This window comes from Oncorhynchus keta, chromosome 23 (genome assembly GCF_023373465.1).
Source record: "Oncorhynchus keta strain PuntledgeMale-10-30-2019 chromosome 23, Oket_V2, whole genome shotgun sequence".
Taxonomy (NCBI): domain Eukaryota; kingdom Metazoa; phylum Chordata; class Actinopteri; order Salmoniformes; family Salmonidae; genus Oncorhynchus; species Oncorhynchus keta.
Genome location: NC_068443.1, coordinates 30,562,933 through 30,590,916, shown reverse-complemented (window position 1 = coordinate 30,590,916; position 27,984 = coordinate 30,562,933). Strand labels below are relative to the sequence as shown.

Here is a 27,984-nt window from a genome sequence, read left to right as displayed (position 1 = left end):
GCAGTGCGTGGTACCCCACGTAGTGAGGTGCGTACTGGCGACAGAGTAGTCAGGCGCAGGAGAGCAAAAACGGATTTAATAACACATAAACCACCGTCAATAGAATGCATAAAATGGGTCAAACAAAACCCGGTAATCACCAGAATACCGGGCACAAACACTACATGAAAACATTTACGGAGAAGGGCAGAAATGATACAGAGGGTTAAATTCACAACATGTAATTGATGGAATTGGAACCAGGTGTGATGGGAGAAAAGACAAAACCAATGGAAAATGAAAAGTGGATCAGCGATGGCTGGAAGGTCGGTGACTTCGACCGCCGAACACGGAGGGGGACCAACTTCGGCGGAAGTCGTGACACCCCAACGTTGGAACCAGCATCCCCCTAAAGCTAGGACAGCAGATTCCTTGCCTATCTTCCCGAAAATGTCTGAACCCCTACCTCCTCAAAAGGTATCTGGATAAGAGCTTCTGCTAAATGACTTAAATGTAAATACAGAAACAGCAGCCCCCAGCAGCCTTCTCCTCTGTGTTGATGGAACACTGTGCGTGTGTCCAAAATGGCACCCAATTCTCTATTTAGTGTATCACTTGTGCACTATGTAGGGAATAGGGTGCCATTTGGGCCATTTCTGTTTTCCGACTGGCCTAAATGTTAATTTAGGATAATGGCCCCATGACTGTGCTGTTTATCTTCTGTAGCTGTGAAACGCAGTGCTGCATGACGCTGTAATCCATGACACCCAGTCGTCCACCCATGCAGGAAGGTGACTCGCCTTCCACATCTCAGCTCTTTTTCTAGACTTAGCTATCTATAGAAAGCTGAGATCTACAGTACAATATGTAGGCAACTGTTGATGGGTCTTACGATATCCTGACATTATGAAGATATATGATGGTACCTTTTACCTGATTATGGAATCAAATCGTATTTGTCACTTGCGCCGAATACAACAGGTGTAGGTAGACCTTACCGTGAAATGCTTACTTAAAAAATTAAAAGCCTTTAGCCAACAATGCAGTTCAAGAAATAGAGTGAAGAAAATATTTACTAAATAAACAAAATATTTTTTTTATTTTTATAAAAAAGAAACACAAGAAAATGACATAATAACGAGGCTATAGACAGGGGTACCTGTATCGAGTCAATGTGTGGGGGTACAGGTTGTTCCAGGTCATTTGTAAAGTGACTATGCATAGATAATAGACAGCAAGTAGCAGCAGGGTAAAAACAAAGGGGGATCAATGTAAGTAGTCCTGGTGGCCATTTAATTCATTGTTCAGCAGTCTTATGGCTTGGGGGTAGAAGCCGTTAAGGAACCTTTTGGTCCCAGACTTGGCGCTCCGGTACCGCTTGCCGTGCGATAGCAGTTTAGTCCCAGGGTCCTTAGCTTAGTGATGTGCTTTGTGTGGTGTTGAACGCTGAGCTGTAGTCATTGAACAGCATTCTCACATAGGTGTTCTTTTTGTCCAGGTGGGAAAGGGCAGTGTGGGGTGCGATTGAGATTGCGTCATCTGTGGATCTGTTGGGACAGTATGCAAATTGGAGTGGGTCTTGGGTTTCCTTCATGATGGTGTTGATGTGAGCCATGACCAGCCTTTCAAATCACTTCATGGCACCCGACGTGAGTGCTACGGGACAGTAATCATTTAAGCAGGTTACCTTCGCTTTCTTGGGCACAGGGAATATGGTGGTCTGTTTGAAACATGTTGGTGTTGCAGACTTGGTCAAGGAGAGGTTGAAAATCTCAGTGAAGACACTTGCCAGTTGGTCGGCGCATGCTTTGAGTACACGTCCTGGTAATCCGTCTGGCTCCGCGGCTTTGTGAATGTTGACCTGTTTGAAGGTCTTGCTCTATGCTTAATGGCTGAATTAATTTTGATTTCATATTGCGCTTTTAATGTACTTCTTATATTATTTTCTCCTCTTTTCCAACAGGTTGTCTGTTTGAGAACGAGTTGTGCTCTCCGTACGAGATCTGTGTCAACGGTAAGCTGTTTTAATTTCTTTCAGAAAGAAACCATGCAACTCTAAAATAGAGATCACAAATCAAAGCTCAAATATAATTAATCTGAAAGGAAATTGGACATTCATGGCAAAATATCAGAGAATGTGTTGATGATCAATTTCTCCTCACTTCTCCTAATGAATGGTTGGTTCAGAACACAGGCTATAAATAGATTATATTTCTATGGTATAGAATGCACAGGTGGTCAGTTCTGAATACACAGGTCAGCCACAGGAAATAATAGCCAAGAGAACAATACAGCCAGACACAGCTTGTGAGATGGTGTCCACCTCTCTTCCTGTGTGCTCTCTTTGGGCCTCTACTCCCTCAGAAAGAATTTGTTTAGGCTTCGTCCCAAATTACACTTTCTTCCCATTATAAAGCACGACCTTTGACCAGAGCCCTTTCAGCCCTGGTCAAAATATGGAATAGGGTGCCATTTGGCACCCAGCAATTCTAATTTCCTGTCTGTGTGGTGGCCCTTTTCTCATTTGAAATGTGGCCTCGTCTCTAATCTCATTCTGATAGGAATATAATAATGCCTTGTGCTATGGGGCGAAATCATATTCATAGATGTAAAAAAAAATTGGCCCAGCTCAGCTAAGCTCTCAGTCTGTGTTTTGTCTGCGCTGGTTGCCGCCTGAGTATGGCCTGATTTAACAGGCCATATGTCGTAGGAACACTCTCCTAAGACAGGGATTCAAGTGCAAACTGTATGATGGGCTTTATGGATAGACATTATGTCCAGGAGCTCCATCTGTCCAGTTCGGCTGCTCCAGTCTAGAGCATATGGGAGCATCCCAACTTTGAAGTGAACACACCTTCATGAATGTTGTTCTTCCCATAGATTCACTAGAGTGGACATAGCCCCTCAGACTATCATTTGATGGTTCTACCTCTCTTGACCTGATTACACGTGTTTTTGAGGGATTATTATAAACCGTTCATGTTTTTTCCTCATGGATATTTGATTCATTTGATCTAACTGATGACATAGTAGGCATGCGAGGGACATGAGAGAGGTATGTTGTATTATAGGGTTTGCTGTTCACACCCTTCATAACTCACTCAGTCACACCTACCAACCAATGAGTGACCAATGGCACACAAGTGGTTCTACACACCACAGCAACACATTGTCCATTTTTAAGGTGTTTTTTTCACCAGTAACCAATCTATAATGTATTGGTGTTGTGAGATAAATTGAGCTTTATTTTATGTGAAAGAAATTGCATATATTAGGCCTGATATGGTATGTATTTTTTTACGGCAATCCTCATGGCTAAATACTTCAATCCTCACGGCTAAATACTGCTATCCTTCAGACAAAAAAAACGATCAGTGTAGATTGACGTGCTGCCTAGCAACAGACTGAAAGTTCTACTTTGCCAGCCAGTCTGACGCTTTCTCTCTTTGACTACCTGTTTGAAACTGCTACTACAAGTGCCATCTGAGCTGAGGTCAGGCTGACACTTGGACCACGCTGTGTAAAAGATACACAATGAGGGGGCTAATAGGTGATGGGGGAAGAGCATCAACAGCCCCTCCCTCTCCTGCTGTTTTTTACTGTTACTTTGCCTGCCTACAACTCTCTGTTTTTTCCCAAATACAAAAACCACTGTTAACATGTGAACACTGTGTTGATAGAGTAACATGGTTACTACACAGGTATAAAAGCAAAATGTGACAGTTGAAAGTGTTACTGTAAAATGTCACCTAATTTGGTTATTATGTGAAACAATAGTTTGGGGAAACAAGCTACTGTAATTCAAAGTAGTTTGGTACTGAACTAAAGTAGCCGCAAGGCATCTCATCGATCAAAGACACATTAATCAGAGACACTGACAGCTCCATGCTTTCTGCTCTCTCTCTCTCTCTCTCTCTCTCTCTCTCTCTCTCTCTCTCTCTCTCTCCGTGTGCAAAATTAATCATTTTTTACTCAGAACATCAGCTTCTGATGTAGCTTCCTGGATCCTGCGATAGAGATGCGTATTCGTGTTCACTGGAGGAGGGTACCTGGCTTTTAATATTCTAGAACATATCTCACCCCCTGCAGGGATGCATCTCAAATGGCACCCTATTCCCAGCCCTATAGGGCCCTGGTCAAAAGTAGTGCACTATAAATGGAATAGAGTACCATTTGGGACACGGCTCAGGTCTGATCTGGAACACAAAGGAAAGGGCAGTCTGAATGATCGTCGGTGGTGGAGAGGCTCAGTTTGATCTGTCTGAGGATGAGCAGTCCTGAATTTAGACCAGGATGACCAAGTGCTCTGTGACATTATAGGCACATCTCATGATTCTGAATGACCTGGCGTCAGTAGCACGGAGCCCAGTAGCCTGCACATAAATATATGGTCTGAATCCCAACTAGCCCTATAGGTCCTAGTCAAAATTAGTACAATAGTGCAATATATGGAATAGGGTGCCATTTGGAATGTATAGAATGGTAGGGAAGTGTCTGCAGTCAATTGTTCTACATACTGTCCCCTTGTGGTCACTCCCATGTATTGCACATCATACCCAAGATGATAGAGCTGAGGGTACTGCAGCTTTTCAGTAGACTGTATTACCAATGTTGTCCCTACAGCTGAATGGCAGGGTGTCGGTCTGGGTATTGGAGCGAGGTCAGGTCAGGTCAGGGGGAAATAGGCAGTGGAAAGTGTGCACAATGCACTCCCTTTTTGCTTAACCCAGTTAGTTACACTTTGATCCAGTAGGAGTGATGTTGCTATCAGATAACATATCTGGAGTGTATATTAATGATGATAGATCATTTTAAAGTGAGGGTGTATCCAAGTGATGTCACATGATAGAAATCTGTCTGTAATGAATGTAACTTTAAAAGTATATTTATGACAGAGTATTCCTATTACAGTGTATTTGACTAGTTTGACAACATATTTTGTTAGATATTGTGTTAATGTAATCCACCATTATTTTGACTTTTCATTGCTGCTTTTGGACGGTATGCTTCGTTTGTTAATTCGGCGTGTTGTTACACTTTGACTGTTGTCAAAAACACTGTAGCCTATAGAGAACCATTTCTTCTAGTGCAAGTTTAACAGCTTCCTGAATGTTTTCTGTTGATCTGTGAGGCTTGAAATGGATTAATCACATCAGTCCCCAGTGGCGTGATTACCCATGGAGGTGATGGATAGTATTTGTGTTGCCAGTTTGCTAAAGAGTTGTGGATGAGCAAACCCAAGGTTGTTCTAATGCTTTCAGAAGGGAGACTAGCAATTTGTGGAAGCCAATTAATCTTGCTTTGAGCTTTTAGTTTGTTTGCAAGACTCACTGGGTCCTGCTGTTTTTATTTGCTCAATATTTCTTTGCTTGACTAGGATTCTCAGAAACGTGCACACTGACACACACTCATGGTTTATATTTCATGTATGTCTCACTTGCGATATTTCATTGCTGCTTGGAAAAGGGATATGTGAAACAAGATACAGTATATGAATACGGTGATCTGTGCTATTTGAATGGAAAATGGATATTAATATTTATAAAATGACTGAAATCTACTCATTAGCAAGTCATGTCAAACAAGTAATTTGCCGCAATGGAATATCCAGGGTACTCTCTAAGCCAGTGGTTCCAAAACATGTGGAGTCGGGAGGTAGGGGAGCATGGTATCGCAGTCCAGCTTTCAATTTACTCTTGAATGTTGTAATAGTAGAATGCACAAGGTGCAATTTCACCAGTTTGTCTCTTGTCATGTCAGTCATTGCAGACCTTAGAGAGCTGTTTGTAACTTTTCAGAAATGTCCACATCAACTAGCCATTGTCATCTAAATAGTTTTAGCTGGGTGCTGGAAGGGGGGGCCTGAGTTTTAAAAAGTTAGCAAACGCCTGCTCTAGGACACCAGCAGGCCCTTGAATGGTCAGTCAGTCGCCACCTTGTTGTGCAATTACAGTACTGTTTCATACATTTTCCGCCAAAAAAGTCAAGAATGACAGACATGCTTTACTGATTCTGAATGATTGCTACATGAACAGTTGATGTATACATGTATACAATGATATTGAAAATGTGCTGGATATGTCTAGAGTATTCTCCTCTGATTTCCCAGTAAATGTTAATCCGTTTCCTAGTCTGTATTGTGTGATTTATAATTAAATAGCGGTAGTACAGAATGCTCCCTCAGCCTGTCTTTGTTCCACAAGGAACACCCTCTGTGTGCTCAACAGTGAAATTGAAACATTCCTTCCCTGATACAGGAACACCTGTAGTCAATAAGTATACACTTACTTGTACTTTTCTTTTGGACATTTCAGAAGTGCACTTGGTGCTTTGTTACATTTGTTTATGGAGTCATTTTTTTAAAACTCCAGTGCAGAATAGATTCTGATTAAATCAATTAAGATGTTGGTAATTAATACGGTTTACTTTCTGTACAAAGCGGAGAAAGCCTTGGTAAGTTCATGCTGCAAGATTAAGGAGCTGATCGTGGACTACAGGAGAAGGCGGGCCGAACATGCACCCATTAACATTGACGGGACTGTAGTGGAGCGGTGTCGAGAGTTTTAAGTTCCTTGGTGTCCACATCACCAACGAACTATCATGGTCCAAACACACCAAGACAGTCATGAAGAGGGCACAACAAAACCTTTTCCCCCTCAGGAGACTGAAAATATTTGGCATGGGTCCCCAGATCCTCAAAAAGTTCTAAAGCTGCACTATCGAGAGCATCCTGACCAGCCTCCCGGGTGGCGCAGTGGTTAAGGGCACTGAATTGCAGCGCCAGCTGTGCCACCAGAGACTCTTGGTTTGCGCCCTGGCTCTGTCGTAACCGGTCGCGACCGGGAGGTCCGTGGGGCGACGCACAATTGGCCTAACGTCGTCCGGGTTAGGGAGGGTTTGCGCACCAGCGACTCCTGTGGCGGACAGGGCGCAGTGTGTGTTTCCTCCGACACAATGGTGCGGCTGGCTTCCGGGTTGGATGTGCGCTGTGTTAAGAAGCAGTTGGGTTGGTTGGGTTGTGTATCGGAGGACGCGTGACTTTCAACCTTCATCTCTCCCGAGCCCATACCCGAGCCCATACGGGAGTTGTAGCAATGAGACAAGATAGTAGCTACTATTGGATACCACAAAATTGGGGAGAAAAAAGGGGTACAATTTTAAAATATGATTTATTTTTTAAAGAGAGCATCACCTCCTGGTATGGCAACTGCTCGGCATCTGACCGTAAGGCGCTACAGTGGTTAGTGGACCTATATAATACGCGTGTCAGAGGAAAGCCTATAAAATTGTCAGACTCCAGTCACCCAAGTCATAGACTACTACCGCACGGCAAGCGGTGCAGGAGCCCCAAGTCTAGGACCAAAATGGATGTCATAAGGTGAATGCACCAATTTGTAAGTCGCTCTGGATAAGAGCGTCTGCTAAATGACTTAAATGTAAATGTAAAAGGCTCCTTAACAGCTTCTACCCCCAAGCCTTTAGACTGCTGAACAATTAATCAATGGCCACTGGACTATTTACATTGATGCCCCCTCCACTTGTTTTGTACACTGCAGCTACTCGCTGGTTATTATCTATACATAATCACTTCACCCCTACCTACATGTACAAATGACCTCTAACCTGTACGCCCACACACTAACTCGGTCCCGGCGCCCCCTGTATATAGCCTCGTTATTGTTATTGTTATTGTGTTACTTTTTACTTTTACATTTCTTTTACTTTAGTTTATTTGGTAAATATTTTCTAAAACTCTTCTTGAACTGTACTGTTGGTTAAGGGCTTGTAAGTAAGCATTTCACGGTAAGGTCTACACTTGTTGTATTCGGCACGTGACAACGTTTGATTTGAGTATTGACAACAGTTGAGGTCTTGTGTGGTATAATACAGTATATTCACACCGTAGTTATTTCATTTGGACCTATACATTTATTTATGCTTGGCTCACTTTAGAAGCAAAGGGTACATTTCCATAAAATGTTCAATACATCAAGTGGGGTCGCACGCACGCACGCACACACACACACACACACACACACACGCACGCACACACACGCGCACTGTATTCTATCTTACCAATAGAAAACCGTGGAGAACAGATGTTCCACAATTTAGCACCAATGTATGACCATTTCCAATATAAAACCATTAAGACTCTGCTAGTAGAAGCACATACTGCGATTTCCTCCAAAGTGCCTGATGTTGGCTAGGTGAATCTAACCCTTTCTCATTAAGACAACAGACACCAGGTGCTTTTTGAGACGAGCAGGCGGAGAGGCATCAGACGCCCGTTGAAAACTTGCTGGAGCACCACACAAACAAAAGAGGATGCTCTAATCTGTTCCAGCTCCTACTCTGATTAGCAAAAGGGGAGTTGGGGACAAACACTCAACTGGCATCATCATGGCAACAGGTGTAACAGGGGAATGGAAATAAATTGGCCCATTACCCAGCTGTGTCCTAACAGGTCTTCATCCAACATGTCACGGACAGATTCAGATTGCTGTGTGACTCCTCCCAGCTAGTAGGTTTTGGTCTCTGATAACAAGACAGCCTGTTTGAATGTCTCAAGCAACTCAAAATGTAGCAACTCTTACTGATTCAATAAATAAATAGCCGTTTAAAAAAAAAATACAGTACATAAGCTATATTGAGAAAAGAACAATCATGTTTGATTCTGGCCCTCCTGCTCCCTGAAATGGTGAAGTGTCATGGCCAGCTCTGTGGTAAACGTGGTTGTGGTTGCGGATGCTCTGCTTATTAAAGGGGAAATTGCAATGGACCACAGATGTGATGCTTTATACTGTATGTGGTACAGAAAGCTTTCCATCAACTGATATCATCATCATCATCTGTTTAGCTTAAGTCTAAAACATTTGTTTAATGAGATCTAGTATATCTCTACACTATATCTAGTATATCTCTATACTATATCTACCATATTTCTACACTATATCTACCATATTTCTACACCATATCTACCATATCTCTATACTATATCTACCATATCTCTACACTATATCTACCATATCTCTACACTATATCTACCATATCTCTACACTATATCTACCATATCTCTACACTATATCTACCATATCTCTACACTATATCTACCATATCTCTACACTATATCTACCATATGTCTACCATATCTGTACACTATATCTACCATATCAATATACTATATCTACCATATCTGTACACTATATCTACCATATTTCTATACTATATCTACTATATCTCTATACTATATCTACCATATCTCAGTAGTATATCTACCATATCTGTACACTATACCTACCATATCTATACACTATATCAACCATATCTCGTCTAGCCGTGTCTGAATCCTGGCTTAGGAAGACCACCAAAAACTCTGAAATCTCCATCCCTAACTACAACATTTTCAGACGCGATCGAACGGCCAATGGGGGCGGTGTTGCAATCTACTGCAGAGGTAGCCCGTGGAGTTCTGTCCTACTATCCAGGTCTCTACCCAAACAATTTGAACTTCTACTTTTAAAAATCCAACTCTCTAAAAACAAGTCTCTCACTGTTGCCACCTGCTATAGACCACCCTCTGCCCCCAGCTGTGCTCTGGACACTATATGTGAACTGATTGCCCCCCATCTATCTAACACTCCAGCCATCCTACAATCTAAGCTTGATGCCCTCAATCTCACACAAATTATCAATGAACCTACCAGGTACCACCCCAGAGCCGTAAACACGGACACCCTCATAGATATCATCCTAACCAACTTGCCCTCTAAATACACCTCTGCTGTTTTCAACCAAGATCTCAGCGATCACTGCCTCATTGCCTGCATCCGTAATGGGTCAGCGGTCAAGCGACCTCCACTCATCACTGTCAAACGCTCCCTGAAACACTTCAGCGAGCAAGACTTTCTAATCGACCTGGCCCGGGTATCCTGGAAGGATATTGACCTCATCCCGTCAGTAGAGGATGCCTGTTTTTTTTTTTAAATGCCTTCCTCACCATCTTAAATAAGCATGCCCCAATTCAAGAAATCTAGAACCAGGAACAGATATAGCCCTTGGTTCTCTCCAGACCTGACTGCCCTTAACCAACACAAAAACATCCTATGGCGTTCTGCATTAGCATCGAACAGCCCCCGTGATATGCAACTTTTCAGGGAAGTTAGACACCAATATACACAGGCAGTTATAAAAGCTAAGGCTAGCTTTTTCAAGGAGAAATTTGCTTCCTGCAACACAAACTCAAAAAAGTTCTGGGACACTGTAAATGTGTCCCAGAACTTTTCATTGACCAGAACTATTCATTGACCTGGCCAAGGCTTTCGACTCTGTCAATCACCACATCCTCATCGGCAGACTCGACAGCCTTGGTTTCTCAAATGATTGCCTCACCTGGTTCACCAACTACTTCTCTGATAGAGTTCAGTGTGGCAAATCGGAGGGTCTGTTGTCCGGGCCTCTGGCAGTCTTTATGGGGGTGCCACAGGGTTCAATTCTTGGGCCGACTCTCTTCTCTCTTCTCTGTATACATCAATGATGTCGCTCTTGCTGCATGTGAGTCTCTGATCCACGTCTATGCAGACGACACCATTCTGTATACTTCTGGCCCTACTTTGGACACTGTGTTAACAACCCTCCAGGGGAGCTTCAATGCCATACAACTCTCCTCCGTGGCCTCCAATTGCTGTTAAATACAAGTGAAACTAAATGCACGCTCTTCAACCGATCGCTGCCTGCACCTGCCCGCCGGTCCAACATCACTACTCTGGACGGCTCTGACTTAGAATATGTGGACAACTACAAATACCTCGGTGTCTGGTTTGACTGTAAACTCTCCTTCCAGACTCACATCAAACATCTCCAATCCAAAGTTAAATCTAGAATTGGCTTCCTATTTTGCAACAAAGCATCCTTCACTCATGCTGCCAAACATACCCTCGTAAAACTGACCATCCTACCGATCCTCGACTTCGGCGATGTCATTTACAAAATAGCCTCCAATACCATACTCAACCAATTGGATGCAGTCTATCACAGTGCCATCTGTTTTGTCACCAAAGCCCCATATACTACCCACCACTGCGACCTGTACGCTCTCATTGGTTGGCCCTCGCTTCATACTCGTCGCCAAACCCACTGGCTCCAGGTCATCTACAAGACCCTGCTAGGTAAAGTCTCCACTTATCTCAGCTCGCTGGTCACCATAGCAGCACGCACCTCTAGCACGCGCTACAGCAGGTATATCTCTCTAGTCACCCCCAAAACCAATTATTCCATTGGCCGCCTATCCTTCCAGTTCCCTGCTGTCAATGACTGGAACGAACTACAAAAATCTCTGAAACTGGAAACACTTATCTCCCTCACTAGCTTTAAGCACCAGCTGTCAGAGCAGCTCACAGATTACTGCACCTGTACATAGCCCATCTATAATTTAGCCTAAACAACTACCTCTTCCCCTACTGTATTTATTTATTTTGCCCCTTTGCACGCCATTATTTTTTTTCAGCTTTGCGCATTCTTCCACTGCAAATCTACCATTCCAGTGTTTTACTTGCTATATTGTATTTACTTTGCCACCGTGGCCTTTTTTTTTTTGCCTTTACCTCCCTTATCTCACCTCATTTGCTCACATCGTATATAGACTTATTTTTCTATTGTATTATTGACTGTATGTTTGTTTTACTCCATGTGTAACTCTGTTGTTGTATGTGTCGAACTGCTTTGCTTTATCTTGGCCAGGTCGCAGTTGCAAATGAGAACTTGGTCTCAAATAGCCTTCCTGGCCAAGGTGAAATAAAGAAATATATCTACCATATCTCTATACTATATCTACCGTATCTCTATACTATATCTACTATATCTCTATTCTATACCTACCAGATCTCTATACTATATCTCTATATCTCTATTCTATACCTACCATATCTCTATACTATATCTCTATACTATATCTACCGTATCTCTATACTATATCTACTATATCTCTATTCTATACCTACCATATCTCTATACTATATCTACTATATCTCTATACTATATCTACCATATCTCTATACTATATCTACCATATCTCTACACTTTAACTACCATATCTCTCCCATATAACTACCATTCAGCCTAATGGACTGGACCCCTCCTGGGGGCCAGACAGAGCTTGGCCAGAACCCCACAGACACCAAGATCAATTACTCTGGCATCCCACGGCACAATCGGACACTTGCGGCATCCCAAATGACACCCTATCCCCTATATAGTGCACCTCGTTTATCCAGAGCCTGTTCGCTTATAGGGAATAGATTGCCATTTGGGTTACAAGCTGGATAGGCAATACACATCATCCCGCTCTGGCAGGCAGCAGCTAGCAGTAGCATGGCCCAGTGACTCATAGCCTCCCACTCAGAGAACCTTTTATTAGCTTTAGCATCACTCACAGCTGATTAGCTGCATCCACTGATGCTGTGCATTGGCTGTGATCTGACTGTCACACACTGGAGAAAGAGCTGAGGTGTAGTGCAATGCGGAGGGGATCTTTTACAGGATAAATGTTATATTTAGGCTTGAAGTATCTTGTTTTTTGTATGAGACAATCAGAATTCAGAAATCTATGCACTTATCCTATCCATTTATAGGTTTACCCTTAGTCATCATTTTGGTGATATCGTATAAAGATGGATTGTGGAAGTTGCTTCCTGTTGTTTTGATTGAATATGTTGTTTTGATTGAATATGGGAGTTGTTTTGATTGAATATGGGAGTTGTTTTGATTGAATATGGGAGTTGTTTTGATTGAATATGGGAGTTGTTTTGATTGAATATGGGAGTTGTTTTGATTGAATATGACCACCTGGTCACTTCCAAGCAGGGATAATACATCAGTCAGAATCCAACAAGGCATTTCTAAACTCCAGCGAGCATCTCCTCAATCATAATGCAAACCACTCCCATGGAAATTGCCTTTAAATTCTCCTTTGCTGTAATCCACGCGGTAAATCAAGTTGAAGGAAGGGGGCTCTGGCTTTGATTAACACCCCCATGTACAGGGGCCAAGATGGAGGAGAAAGAAGCTGTTTCGGACTTAAATCTGCATTGCTATAATTACGAGTAATAATTCAAATGTTGCCTTAAACTTCACCACAGTACAGCAAGAGGACAATATGAAAAGAAAGAATCCAAAGACACAAGCCTGAGACAGCTGATGCTTTATGGAATGGCATTTGATAGGATATGGTATATTATACTATACCTCCATGTTGTGTGAATATGCATTGGATTAGATAGATTTATGGTTATCAACATAACAATCATCTTCCTGGTCATACATAAGCAAAAACAGACATTACACAATATTGGCAATGGGTACAATACAAAAACATGTGTCATTGCAAAAGTAAAATTGGTAAATGCATAGGTTACTGTCTCTTATCGCTCATGTTTGTCACGGTTTTCATGTGGTGAAGGAGAGTCGGACCAAACTGCAGCGTGTATATTGCGATCCATGTTTAATCACACAACGTAACACGAATCCAAAACACAAACTCTACAAAACAATAAACGTAGTGAAAACCGAAACGGCCTTAACTGGTGCAAACTAACACAGACTAAGGACATCAAGACACTCAGGACAATCACCCACCACAAACTCAAAGAATATGGCTGCCTAAATATGGTTCCCAATCAGAGACAACGATAAGCACCTGCCTGTGATTGAGAACCACTCCAGACAGCCATAGACTTAGCTAGATAACCCCACTAGCTACAATCCCAAATACATACACACCAAAACCCCAAGACAAAACACACCACAATACAAACACTCCATGCCACACCCTGGCCTGACCCAATACATGAAGAAAAACACAAAATACTTAGACCAGGGCGTGACAATGTTTCCCATTATAGAAACAGAGATGGTGACAGAGAGTGAATGGTTGTTACAGGCAGTAGAGAGACCGATTGGACACCATACAGCTCGGTGCCAGGCCACTCTCCTCATAAATGTTACAATGGGGGGTGTTCTAAAACAAAAAGGCTGGGCTGTTTCCATAACCAACATGGACCATTGCCAACATGTTTGCACGGCACCATTTGAATGAGTGATTTGTGAACCATAACAAATGAGCATGATGAATTCATACATTTTGCAATGCAATGTTACTCTACTGTCTTTCACATTATGCTGTTGTGCAGTAATTGGCAAAGGTTGCTTCCCAAATTGGCAGCCATAGGGCTTGTGTCAAAAGTAGTGCACAAGGGAATAGGGTGCCATTTGGGACGTAATCCACACTTTTATAAGTGCTGGCTTTCTATTCTTGTTTAGATAGTGGGTAGATTAAATATGAATCCTGCTGTATGTGCACCTCCGAGTGCGTCACCCCAGAGCCCATTGGACACAGCGTAGAGCTCAGGGCCGCTGATATGTAGATAAGATGAGCCTTCATTGATAACGTCTCTCTATAGATGAGCCAGTGCTTTTCACCATGCTGATAGCATCATGTCTAAAGTGAGAAGCATTAGCTCCCATTGAAGAATATCTAAATCTCTGAAAAAAGCTGTGCTCACTGGGTTGGTACTGAAGGGAGAGTGTTGTGCTTCTTGGTCATAAAAATAGCATTTAAAAAAAAAATCATAATAATGAATTGTATCAAAGTCCTTCTGTTGGTCTCTGTTATTAATGTTTGAAGTCCCTGGAATGGGGAATCTGTATGGCACCATACAGTATGTTCCTGACTCTCTGTGTCCTCCTTTCCCCAGATGGGATGTTCGGGAGGTGTCACTCCAAACCAGTTCCGGGGACAGAGGTGTACACCTATGACGTATCTCTGTCTGTGGTTCAGCACTTCAGGACACTGCTGCAGAAACTCTCCCACAGAGGTACGTACCATAGTGTACACCAACGCTACCACTACTGCCTCTGCTGCGGGGTATGCCAAGGTGACGCACCGTTTGGACGGTTCGAAGAGTGGAACAAGTCTAGACAGAGCTCATAAAACACAACTTAATTCCAAAAAGCAACACATTTGTAGGATTTTTTTTAATTTTTTTACCCTTGTTGTCAGGCATACTGATCAAGGATCATCAACTCCAATTTCCACTTTTACACCAGCGATACCACTTACTACTGCTGCCTTCATGGTCTGCCACAGCCCCCCTGAGTCATCCTCAGAGACCCAGCCACCCGACTGGTGTGGAAATGTCAGCAACGCATAATTATTATGCTTGCTTCAGTCACTTCTAATACTACACTAGGCTTACATTTGTTCAACAATAACCATTTTCACTTCTAAACTTCTTTCACTACCATAAAAATTATTTTTTAAGATCGATGAACAAATACATACATGTTCAAATGCTACGACAAGAACACTTGAACTATTCCACATACAGTTGAAGTCAGAAGTTTACATACACTTAGGTTGGAGTCATTAAATCTCGTTTTTCAACCACTCCACACATTTCTTGTTAACAAACTATAGTTTTGGCAAGTCGGTTAGGACATCTACTTTGTGCATGACACGAGTAGTTTTTCCAGAATTGTTTACAGACAGATTATTTCATTTATAATTCACTGTATCACAATTCCAGTGGGTCAGAAGTTTACATACACTAAGTTGACTGTGCCTTTAAACAGCTTGGAAAATTCCAGAAAAGGATGTCATGGCTTTAGAAGCTTCTGATAGGCTAATTGACATCATTTGAGTCAATTGGAGGTGTACCTGTGGATGTATTTCAAGGCCTACCTTCAAACTCAGTGCCTCTTTGCTTGTCATCATGGGAAAATCAAAAGAAATTAGCCAAGACCTCAGAAAAAAAAAAATTGTAGACCTCCACAAGTCTGGTTCATTCTTGGGAGCAATTTCCAAACACCTGAAGGTACCACATTCATCTGTTAAAACAATAGTATGACAATAGAATAAACACCATGGGACCACACAGTCGTCATACCGCTCAGAAAGGAGATGCGTTCTGCCTCCTAGAGATTAACGTATTTTGTTGCTAAATGTGCAAATCAATCCCAGAACAAAGGACCTTGTGAAGATGCGTGAGGAAACAGGTACAAAAGTATCTATATCCACAGTAAACCAGTCCTATATCGACAGAACCTGAAAGGCTGCTCCGCAAGTAAGAAGCCACTGCTCCAAAACCTCCATAAAAAAAAGCCAGACTACGGTTTGTAACTGAACATGGGGACAAAGATGGTACTTTTTGGAGAAATGTCCTCTGGTCTGATGAAACAAAAATATGTTGTATACATTATGTTTGGCCATAATGACCATCATTATGTTTGGAGGAAAAAGGGGGATGCTTGCAAGACGAAGAACACCATCCCAACCTTGAAGCACGGGGGTGGCAGCATCATGTTGAGGGGGTGCTTTGCTGCAGGAGGGACTGGTGCACTACACAAAATAGATGGCATCATGAGAGAGGAAATTTATATGGATATATTGAAGCAACATCTCAAGACATCAGTCAGGAAGTTAAAGCTTGGTCGCAACTGGGTCTTCCATATGAACATATCAACAAGCATACTTCCAAAGGTGTGGCAAAATGGTTTAAGGACAACAAAGTCAAGGTATTGGATTGGCCATCACAAAGCCCTGACCTCAACCCTATAGAAAATTTGTGGGCAGAACTGAGAAAGTGTTTGCAAGCATTGAGACCTAGAAACCTGACTCAGTTACACCAGCTCTGTCAGGAGGCATGGGCCAAAATTCACCCAACTTATTGTGGGAAGCTTGTAGAAGGCTACCCGAAACGTTTGACCCAAGTTAAACAATTTAAAGGCAATGCTACCAAATACTAATGGAGTGTATGTAAACTTCTGACCCACTGGGAATGTTAAGAAAGAAATACTGAAATAAAGCTGAAATAAATCATTATCTCTACTATTATTCTGACATGTCACATTCTTAAAATAAAGTGGTGATCTTAACTGACCTAAGACAGGGAATTGTTACTAGGATTAAATGTCAGGAATTGTGTGAAACTGAGTTTAAATGTATTTGGCTGAGGTGTATGTAAACTTCCGACTTCAACTGTATGTTCAGGTAACACAGCTCTGTATGTATGAAGACAGTGTTTGTATGTATAAAGACATGGTGCCATTGGCTGTTAATAACAGATATTAATTTAGTAATTGCTGTGTGTCTTTCTCTAAATTTCCTCTGGTCTCCAGTCTCTGTGGAATGACAGCTTGTTTGCTGAGGTGTTTTTTTTGTCATTTTAGCAGACTTATCCAGAGCCACTGACAGGAGCACAGGGTTATGTTCCTTGCTCAAGGGCACATCGACGGACTTTTCACCTCGTCGGCTCAGGGATTTGAACCAGCAAACTTTCGGTTACTGGCCCAACATTCTTAACTGCTACCTGCTGCCCCAATACAGAGAGAATGCGACCCAAAATGCACCCTATTCCCTATTTAGTACTGTACTTCTGACTCATTGTTAGTGTGACTCTCTTCAGCACAGAGGTCCGTACAGTACGCCAACGCTACAGCTGCTGTCGTCACTGTCTGTCTTAGTCATCCTCAGCACTCCAGCCTACTGCTACTGGGGAAATGTCAGCTATGCATAATTAGAATGGTATATTCCTATATTCCTGTTGAATCTGATTGTTTAGTCCCCCTTCCCTCACATAGACCTACTGTTTGTGGGGTTTTCCCTCACATAGACCTACTGTTTGTGGGGTTTTCCCTCACATAGACCTACTGTTTGTGGGGTTTTCCCTCACATAGACCTACTGTTTGTGGGGTTTTCCCTCACATAGACCTACTGTTTGTGGGGTTTTCCCTCACATAGACCTACTGTTTGTGGGGTTTTCCCTCACATAGACCTACTGTTTGTGGGGTTTTCCCTCACATAGTTTGTTTGGGGTTTTCCCTCACATAGACCTACTGTTTGTGGGGTTTTCCCTCACATAGACCTACTGTTTGTGGGGTTTTCCCTCACATAGACCTACTGTTTGTGGGGTTTTCCCTCACATAGACCTACTGTTTGTGGGGTTTTCCCTCACATAGACCTACTGTTTGTGGGGTTTTCCCTCACATAGACCTACTGTTTGTGGGGTTTTCCCTCACATAGACCTACTGTTTGTGGGGTTTTCCCTCACATAGACCTACTGTTTGTGGGGTTTTGTGTGGATCTTATCAGTTACATTTGTAGATCTTCCAGCATAACCTAAAAATCCATTCAGTGACCGTTATGCCAAAGATAATGTATAAAGTTCCACTTGCAATAGATGTCAATGTTTTTCAGTACTGTATGTGCTAAAATCAGTGGTGTAAAGTACTTAAGAAAATATATTGGGATTATCTGTACTTTACTATTTATAATGTTGGACTACTTTTATTTTTACTTCACTACATTCCTATTGAAAATAATGTATATTTGACATTTTCCCTGACCCCCAAAAAGTACTTGTTACATTTTGAATGTTTAGCAGGACAGGAAAATTGTCTAATTCACACACTTATCAAGAGAACATCGCTGGTCATCCCTACTGTACTGCCTCTGATCTGGCTGACTCACCAAACACATGCTTTTGCTTGGAGCATGCCACTGGCTGTCTGTAAATACAACAAATATTTAAAATGGTACCGCCTGGTTTGCTTCATATAAGGAATTTGAAAAGATGTATACTTTTACTTTTACTTTTGATGCTTAAGTTAATTTTTGCAATTACATTTACTTTTGATATTTTAGTATATTTAAAACCAAATACTTTTACTCAAGTAGCATTTCCCTGGGTGACTTTTACTTTTACTTGAGTCATTTTCTATTAAGGTATCTTTACTTGTACTGAAGTATGACACTTGGGTACTTTTTCCACCAATGGCTAAAATGCCATGAATGTTATGGCCCATACAGTGCATGGCATATAAAGCTGTACTGACCATAAATATACACCAGAGGGCGACCAATGCCTGTGTATAGTCCATCCTCCAACAACAACCTGTTGTTGATTATAAAGAGTAGAAATAGGAGAAATGTTGTAAGGAGAGAAAAATTCCAGAAATGGTGAAAGACATTACTTTTGAAGTTAAATCCTATATTACACAATCATTACGTCATCATGTTTCAAATACTGAGCTATTGAACAATAATGATAAGGCTCAAATACCTTATCCTCTAGCTAGCACTCTAACTGTGCAACAACTGGTTGATTTCAATTTGTGTAGTGGCATACAGTTGAGCAGACAAATGTTTCGAATTTCCACACATGGGGATTTTTTTGTTGTTGCAGGGACTGACATTGTTTGGGGCCTTTTATAAATGCATTTCATGCTATTCTAAGTCATTTACATGATAGAAGACATAAGTAGAATATTTGTTAATGCCACACAAATGCCCAAATGCAGGCTACTGTGCAACTCACTTTTCAGGTAGGATGCAATTTTGGAACTTTATAAAATATGTTCTATTTCTAATAATTTGTTTATACTATTATCATTATTTTATATCACTGTTATTATTGTAGGCTTATTTGATCATCTAAACCAGTTCTTTAAATATGCTAAATGTGTTTTGCTTCATTCTGTTTAGACATTTTTGTTGGTTAAATTAAGTTTAATATGTATTTCTAATGGTGTACTCCTTATTTAGTTTAATATACGTTATAAGTTTTTTTTAAATCTCATTAACCTATTGCTGTCATTTATTGGGTTGTAAACAGCTTGCAAGTGTTTAGTTTCATTCTGTTGAGCCATTTTCTTTGTCCAAATGAAGTTTCAACTGTAATGTTGTGTTGGCCGTGATGTAATATCCTGCTCGTATTTTCCCCATAAATAATGGCTTGACTTACTTATTACCCTGATAATGTTTGGAAACTTTTGTGAAGATTTGGTGGTGTGCGGCTATTAGCACATTATACTGCAGGCCTGTGATATGAAGGCAATGCGCACCGGCGCTCCAACGGACTCCAACATTTTGAACTTGAGGAAGAATGATTTAGGCCTACCAGAGTTACTCCTATAATCTAACAATATAATTCTTATCTTTATAAAAAAAAAAAAATCCGATAATTTTTTTTTGCCTACGTACTTATGTATGGCTATAGTCCAATCTGTAGACCTATAGTTGACGTTGTATCTGACAAGTATAAAGAAATGAATGTTGGTGTCGTAGCATGCTGCTGGCATATCTCTCTCTCTCTTTCTAGGCCCTAAGCTTTTCTTCCTTTTATATTTAGTTTATACATATTAATATCACACAGTGAACACCTAAAGCCTAATAGGCCCATGCATGCAATGCCCTGATGCATTTGGTGGTCAAATCTCTGACAGCTGAACCATGAGGTGGACAATTATTGTTTTAGGAAAGTAAAAACCATTAAAACAATAGGCTACAAGGTTTTGAATATGCTACACATCAAAACACGGGGAATAGTGTTTTTGTCATTTGTTATAGGCTGTTTTTAAGGACATGTAAATGTGCTTCATTTGGCCAATATCGCTTGTCTATTGATGGCGCTGGCTGCGTGGATGGACACACTGATGGATTACGCATATTGAACCGGTAGGCCTATATTTCTTAAAATTCTGATGCATTAAAATCTTCCCTGTCACTTTTCCGGGGCCAACCTCTGGATTGTTGACCTCTGCCTACCCTGACCCTGAGCCTGCCTGCCGTCCAGTACCGTTGCCCAACCTCTGGTTTACTGACCCCTGCCTGCCTTGACCTGTCTATTGCCTGCCCCTGTTGGAATATTAAACCATTGTCAATTCGACGTGTCTGCGTCTGGGTCTTACCTTGATTCCTGATACAAGGTAGGGGGGGGGTATACAGAAGATAACCCTATTTGGTAAAATGCCAAGTCCATATTATGGCAAGAACAGCTCAAATAATCAAAGAGAACCGACAGTCCATCGTTACTTTAAGACATAAAGGCAGTCAAAACGTCTCTTCAAAGTGCAGTCGCAAAAACCATCAGGCGCTATGATGAAACTGGCTCTCATGAGGACCGCCACAAGAAAGAAGACCCTGAGTTACCTCTGCTGCAGAGGATCAGTTCATTAGAGTTACCAGCCTCAGAAATTGCAGCCCAAATAAATGCTTCACAGTGTTCAAGTAACAGACGCATCTCAACATCAACTGTTCAGAGGAGGCTGCATGAGTCAGGACTTCATGGTCAAATTTCTGCAAAGAAACCACTACTTAAGGACATCAATAAGAAGAAGAGACTTGCTTGGGCCAAGAAATACAAGCAATGGACATGAGACCAGTGGAAAGCTGTCCTTTGGTCTGATGAGTCCATATTTGCGAATATTTCTTTTCAACCAGTGTCTTTGTGAGACGCAGATTAGGTGAATGGATGTTCTCCGCATGTGTGGTTCCCACCGTGAAGCATGGAGGAGGAGGTGTGATGGTGTGGGGGTACTTTGCTGGAGACACTGTCTGTAATTTATTTAGAATTCAAGGCACACTTAACCAGCATGACTACCACAGCATTCTGCAGCAATACCCCATCCCATCTGGTTTGCGCTTAGTCCCACTATCATTTGTTTTTCAACAGGACAATGACCCAACACACCTCCAGTCTATGTAAGGGCTATTTGACCAAGAAGGATAGGGATGGAGTGCTGCATCAGATGACCTGGCATCCACAATCACCTGACCTCAACCAAATTGAGATGGTTAGGGATGAGTTGGACCGCAGAGCGAAGGAAAACCAGCCAACAAGTGCTCTGCATATGTGGGAACTCCTTCAAGACTGGAAAAGCAATCCAGGTGAAGCTGGTTGAGAGAATGCCAAGCTGTCATCGAGGCAAAGGGTGGCTACTTTGAAGAATCTAAAATATTAAATACATTTTGATTTGTTTAACACTTTTTTTTGGTAACTACATGATTCCATATGTGTGATTTCATAGTTGTGATGTCTTCAATGTTATTCTACAATGTAGAAAATAGTACAAATAAAGAAATACCCTTGAATGAGCAGGTGTGTCCGAAAGTTTGATTGGTATTGTATATGAAAAATAAAACTTTACTTAGATAGGTATTCAGACTCTTTGCTATGACACTAGAAATTGAGCTCAGGTTCATCCTGTTTCCATTGATCATCCTTGAAATGTTTCTACAACTTGATTGCAGTCCACCTGTGGTAAATTCAATGGATTGGACATGATTTGGGGAAGCACACACCTGTCTATATAAGGTCCCACAGTTGACAGTGCATGTCAGAGCAAAATCAGTAGGCTACAAAAAACACTTTCCAGCGACACACTCACCCAATGATAAAGATGAAGCATAGGCTACTCACCGGTGATGGCCAATGCTCTCGTGTCAATATCTCAAGATAAGGTACTTCGAAAAACAGTGCTGTTGGCTCAGAATCGCTCAAAAATTCAACAGGAATAACACTCAGAATGTCAGACTAGAAAAAATGGTGGCACATGTATTATCAATTGCATTATGCGACAATTCACAAAAGGAAATACAGAGAACTGTTTTTATCCCTGGTGGATTAGGTCAAAGGTCACTGGATCTGTCTCAAATGGCACCCTATTACCCATAGAGCTCTGGTCAAAAGTAGTGCACTATAAAGGGAATATGGTGCCATTTGGGACACATACTAAGTTATTCTCATTGTGTAATATGTTCTCTCAGCATGTTAGTATATTTATAAGACGAAAAGGCTACATGATGAAGAGAATTGTTAGTTTTTATAGACGGATCCGTCTTCTCTTTTCAGCAGTAGGCATTAGCTTTCCAAACGGAAGGCCTACATTTTTCTCACGATTTGTATTTGAACATTTGTCAAAGGCAAACTGACAGCCGCAACCAACAATAGAAATATAATCCATACATGGCAGTTCCCATTGAAGTCAGGACTGGCAGCCATTGCAAGTGTCAAAGTGCCAGTGTTAGCGGTTCCAAAATCCTTCTATGGAGAACGAGCTGTTCTATATTTGGCGCATGTGTTGTGATAAAACTTATTCCACAGCTATTTTTTAGAAGCTATTGATCCTCTGTGGTAAAATTATGCTCTCACGTGTAGTATTTTGAAGTATTTTACTGCTGTCTGTTCAGACAGGAGTAATATCATTTTGGGGGAAATGATTTCAGTTTATCAGGGGGTTCTGCAGCACCCCTACTTTCTGCGGCGATAATGACAGGGTGCCATTTTTGGTTGAATTGACATTAGTTGAAAACTCAACCAAAATGTAAATCAAAGCTAGACGTTGAACTGACGTCTGTGCCTAGTGGGACCTGAGATCCACATACATTTCTAGAAAGCAGCTCTAGATGGGCGAGTGATATTCTAGTGCACAGCGCTGATTAATTTTGGCGGTTTTATCAACCTCTCCAGCAGAAATGAAATATGCTATTGAGTTATTTACCCTGGCTGTCTGAAAAAGCATTAGGGGAACAAAACTCCAAAGAGCATCTGCATTTCAAACCCAGAACAGAGTGTGGTAGAGCAGCATGATGAGCCGAGCAGCACAAACCTCGGAGGAGTCCCAAATGACACACTATTCCCTACGTAGTGCACTACATTTGACCAGAGCCCTATGGGTTTAAATGGGAATACGGTGCCATTTGGGACGCGGGCCTAATGGCCTCAGATTATTCAACATAACAGCCACCCCTCTGTTCTGACCCTCTGAGTGCTGGTCGGGTGAAACCCAGAAACACCTCCACAGATTCAAAGCTACCAACCTGCCTCTTGTTTCTCCTCATCACAAAAACAAACCCTGCTGATGTAGCACAGAGCTATGGGCCTTAAACTAAACACTAAGGTCCAGAAATCCCAGTTGGAAGGCCACTGGATGTCCTGCTTATTCCCTCATGAAAAACATGGGAATTTGTGGAAAGTTACTAGAATTTTGCAATGCTATTTCTGTTAAATTAGTCCCGTCGTTTGTAATACCCAAACCCTGACCCCCTCCCTCTCACTGCTCTCTGTTAACCCCAGCTGCCCAACCAAGCGGACCTCTCCTTTATATCCCATTGCTATGGAACCGTTTCGCCTGCGTGGTTGTGAAAACCTAAGCTGTGTATGAATGACTTGGTGGGGGTTACAGTTAATCAAGCTGCGGTGCCACATCGCGTTGGTTCCTGTGAAAACCCTGCCGTAGCTCTCCTCTCACACAGACAGCCATCAAGACCCCCGTTAAAGCAATCATTGAGCACAGCTATTTTATGTGTGTTTGATGGTGAAAGCTGGCTCTCAGTCCTCCCTGTGTTACTGAGCTCAGTTGAGTGATGTGTGGCAGGCAGGCCAGGCTGTAGCAGCAGACAGCAGTATGGTGGGTTCCGTGTGTTCCGTGTCTTCTGTTGTGTTCCGCTGCTCCTCCCTCATCAGGCTGTGGTGGATCTAGAAGGCTGGCTGGGTTCCAGAACCCTGGCCTCTACCTTCTGTGCTCCGCTCAATAGCATCATGGGAAGCACCCACCACCGGGAGATCTACATTGTTTGACTCTCTCATCTGGTAGCCATGAAAGCACATTTGCATACCTATGTATTTAAAAAAGAGGACATAGATGTATTATCAGACCAATGTGCCCATATCTACATATTTTCTAAATCCATCCTCTCGTTTATTATGTTATTGATGGTTTTACTGATTATACAACTTTTTTAAAGATTGGTAACCCATAACAACGCATGCCTTCTCATGGAAATGTGATTTATAGAAGTCATCCCAACCCGATCTAGCCAAACGCTCACTAACAGTAAGGTGCACTGTGCAAAGTGACATGTGTACTGTGCTCTTCCTTCTATTACCAAGATAAGGACGTCATTGCAGATGCTGTTTGCTGTGCAGTCGAGTGATGCTTGTATCTCTCATGGACGCTGCCTCTCATCTGTGGAATGTCTCTGTTGAATTGTTCAAGTGTGCGTGGCCATATTCTGAGTTACATTTGGTTCCGCTACCCCATCTGGTATTGGCACCAGTCCTCAGTTGTGTTGCCAAAACGTGCTGTAGTTATGTACTGTATGTTAGTATTAAGAAGCAGAGGGGAATACATATGGAGCTCATCATGTAGCCTTTCGTCTTATAAACCTACTAACATGCTGAGAGAACATATTACAGAATGAGAATGACCTAGGGTGTGTCCCAGATGGCACCATATTCCCTTTATAGTGCACTACTTTTGACCAGAGCCCTATGGATAATAGGGTGCCATTTGAGACATCCATAGTGACCTTTGACCTAATCCACCAGGGATTAAAAACGGTTATTTTGTGATTTGTCACATAATGCAATTGATAGTGTAAGGCCCAACGCAGGAGATGAGAAGCAGGTACAGGGAGTGAACCATTTAATACAGACGGACATGTAACGGAACAGGCACAGCGTCTGGACATAAACACGACACGACAAAATGCTACTTCAGGGAACAACACAGAGGAGCAGACATATACACAGGGGCAATCAACACAGTGAGGGAGTCCAGGTGAGTCCAATGAGCACAGCTGCTCGTAATGATGGTAACAGGTGCGTATGATGACTGGTAGCCTGGCGCCCTCGAGCGCCAGGGAGGGGGGAGCGGGAGCAGGCTTGACAGATAGTATATGTGCAACCATTTTTTTCTAGTCTCACATTCTGAGTGTTATTCTTGTTGATGTGTTGCAGGGTTGATCTGGGAGGATGAGGCCACCCAGCAGATCCTGTCCAAGGAGCTGTCTAAGCTGAGGAAGATCCCCTACAGACACCTACAGGACTCCAGCCCGCATGTCTATAGCAGCAGCAAATCCAGGTCACTGTTCTAGCAGGCAGCACCATCCATTACACCTGTGCAAACACGTATGCATGCAGACAGACAGACAGGCAGACAGGCAGACTCTAAGAGTGCACATGTTAGAACATGATGACTGATGAGCTGGTTTATGTCTGAACGGATCTAGTTTCTAGCTCTGGATAGTCCAGGTTGTCTGTCTGTTCCTTATGGCTGTTTGTTCATGTGTTTATTTGTTGTTGTTTTTTATTCTTTATTCTTTTTCATTCTTATTTTGAATGACGGCCTGGGAACAGTGGGTTTAACTGCCTGTTCAGGGGCAGAACATCAGATTTGTACCTTGTCAGCTCGGGGATATGAACTTGCAACCTTTCGGTTACTAGTCCAACGCTCTAACCACTAGGCTACCCTGTCTCTCTCCTTCTCTCCTTTTTTTTATCTCTCTTTTTGTCTTTGTGTCTCTTTCCATCTCTCTCTCTTTCTCTATCTATTTATTGCTGTCTCTCGCACACTTACTCACACCTCTCACTCTCCATGTCTGGTCCAGACCCTCTACCCAGGCTATGGACCCAGGAGACCAAAAGATCAAGCCTGTGGAGGTGGAGCTCAGTAGAAACCTTCAGAACGTCCTACAGCATCTGGGCCTCCTTTCCCAGGCCTCGTCCCCCACGGGCCCCAAGAGTCCCAGCAAGGTAAGGGCCCCCCCCCCCTGGCCACCTTCAGAACCCTGCCCTCCAGACCCCCAGGCCCTTGCTTTAGCCTGGGATGAGCAGCTGGATCCTTTTTTACTTCTCCATGGATGCACATCTCTATAAACACACACTCATGTGTACACACACACACACACACACACACACACACATCACACACACACACACACACAAACTGACGCTGTGGGAGCTGTATCATTATCTATCCTCTTCTGAAGGGTTGGTGAATGGCTGTTGGTTGACCATTCACAGGGATAGTTTCCTGCCAGATTATTATGAGGGAGATAATGCCCACCGAGGGTTCAGGAGTTCACGTCCTTAATTAGTAACACCCACATGATGGGCTCTATGTAATTTCTGTTGAGGGGGGTGACCAACATGGCCTAGCTGAATGAGAGGGCCAAACCCCTGCTGAGGTCCAGGCATTGAGGGGTTGGGGAGGGTACCCCTTTATTTATCGAGAATGGGGAGAGTAGCCCTTTATTTATTAAGGATGGGTTTGGTGGAAAACATTGGGGGGGGGGCTTTCGTTTTGAGATGAGCATGTGGGAGATGGATGGATCTTAGAGTGTTGTTGACCCGTCCGTATAGTGTACTGCTTAGGAATATATTACATACTCTCTTCTTACTGTTAACATATTAGCAATTCACATTTCATTTGATGGTGGTGTATTAGCTGGGGATTTAAGTGAAGCACTAAGTAAAGAAGAACACTTTGATCTATTTGATAACACTTTCTATGAAGTAAATGTATAATGCTACATAATTACCTTTATATAATGCCTTATAATACACCAATAATGTGTTTTATTATCTTGCAGAGTGACCTTTACCAATCTGGCGTCTTCTCTGACTACTACCGGCCCAAGTCCCAGGGAGAGGGACATTTTCCCCCACTGTCCTTATTCCAGCCTCCCTACCAGGACAGACACTCTGCAGGGGATGGAGACCTCCTTGTAGCTGCCCTTAGGCACTACCTGTCTGCGCAGGGACCGCCCCAGACCGGGGGGGGCCCCAAAGTCCCAACCTTGCCCTCCCCGCTACGCCCCTCCTACAGCAACAGTATAGACAGTGCTGGGCCTAAAGAGAACTCTCAATCCCAAACACCCAACGTGGATAGACTTTTACTCATCCAGACAGCTGGAGCCAGTCAACCCTCTAGTCCAAAAGAACCCTTCAGTCCAATGGATGGTATGTGCTGCTTTTTACTGTACAAGTTCTTCCTTATTATTCTTACGTGAACAAATTAGCGCTATCAATAGTTATGGATCCGCTGAAAATAACGGTATAGCATGTTATTAGTTGTTAATTAAGGCATTGACATCTACCATAGTTGGAACTCTGGAACTCTCCCTCTCTTCTCTTCTCCCCTGTCCTTCTCTTCTCTCCTCATCTTCTCTTTTCTCCTCTCCTCCTCTTCTCTCCCATTCTCCTCTCATCCCCTCTCCTCTTTCCTCCTCCACAGAGGTGTTCATCCAGAAGGTTCTGAAGAACGTGGGCAGACACAATGTGGACGTGGACGACATGAGTCCAAAAGACATGGACCAGCTGTCGACACTGATCGCTAACGCCCTACAGGTAGAATAAACAACAACGTTTTTGTACTTGTCTTTCTTGC

General features: G+C 42.5%; 1 protein-coding gene across 2 annotated transcripts in view; it reads left to right on the top strand.

Moving 5' to 3' along the window:
* LOC118402153 (receptor-type tyrosine-protein phosphatase N2-like) overlaps window positions 1-27,984 on the top strand; it is a 148,225-nt gene that overhangs the window by 14,039 nt on the left and 106,202 nt on the right. For both annotated transcript variants that reach the window (XM_052477002.1, XM_052477003.1), the window contains exons 2-7: window positions 1,943-1,993; window positions 14,730-14,849; window positions 25,554-25,677; window positions 26,204-26,348; window positions 27,188-27,557; window positions 27,832-27,944. In XM_052477002.1, the coding sequence (XP_052332962.1) occupies window positions 1,943-1,993; window positions 14,730-14,849; window positions 25,554-25,677; window positions 26,204-26,348; window positions 27,188-27,557; window positions 27,832-27,944 (923 nt within the window). The remainder of the gene's footprint in view (window positions 1-1,942; window positions 1,994-14,729; window positions 14,850-25,553; window positions 25,678-26,203; window positions 26,349-27,187; window positions 27,558-27,831; window positions 27,945-27,984) is intronic.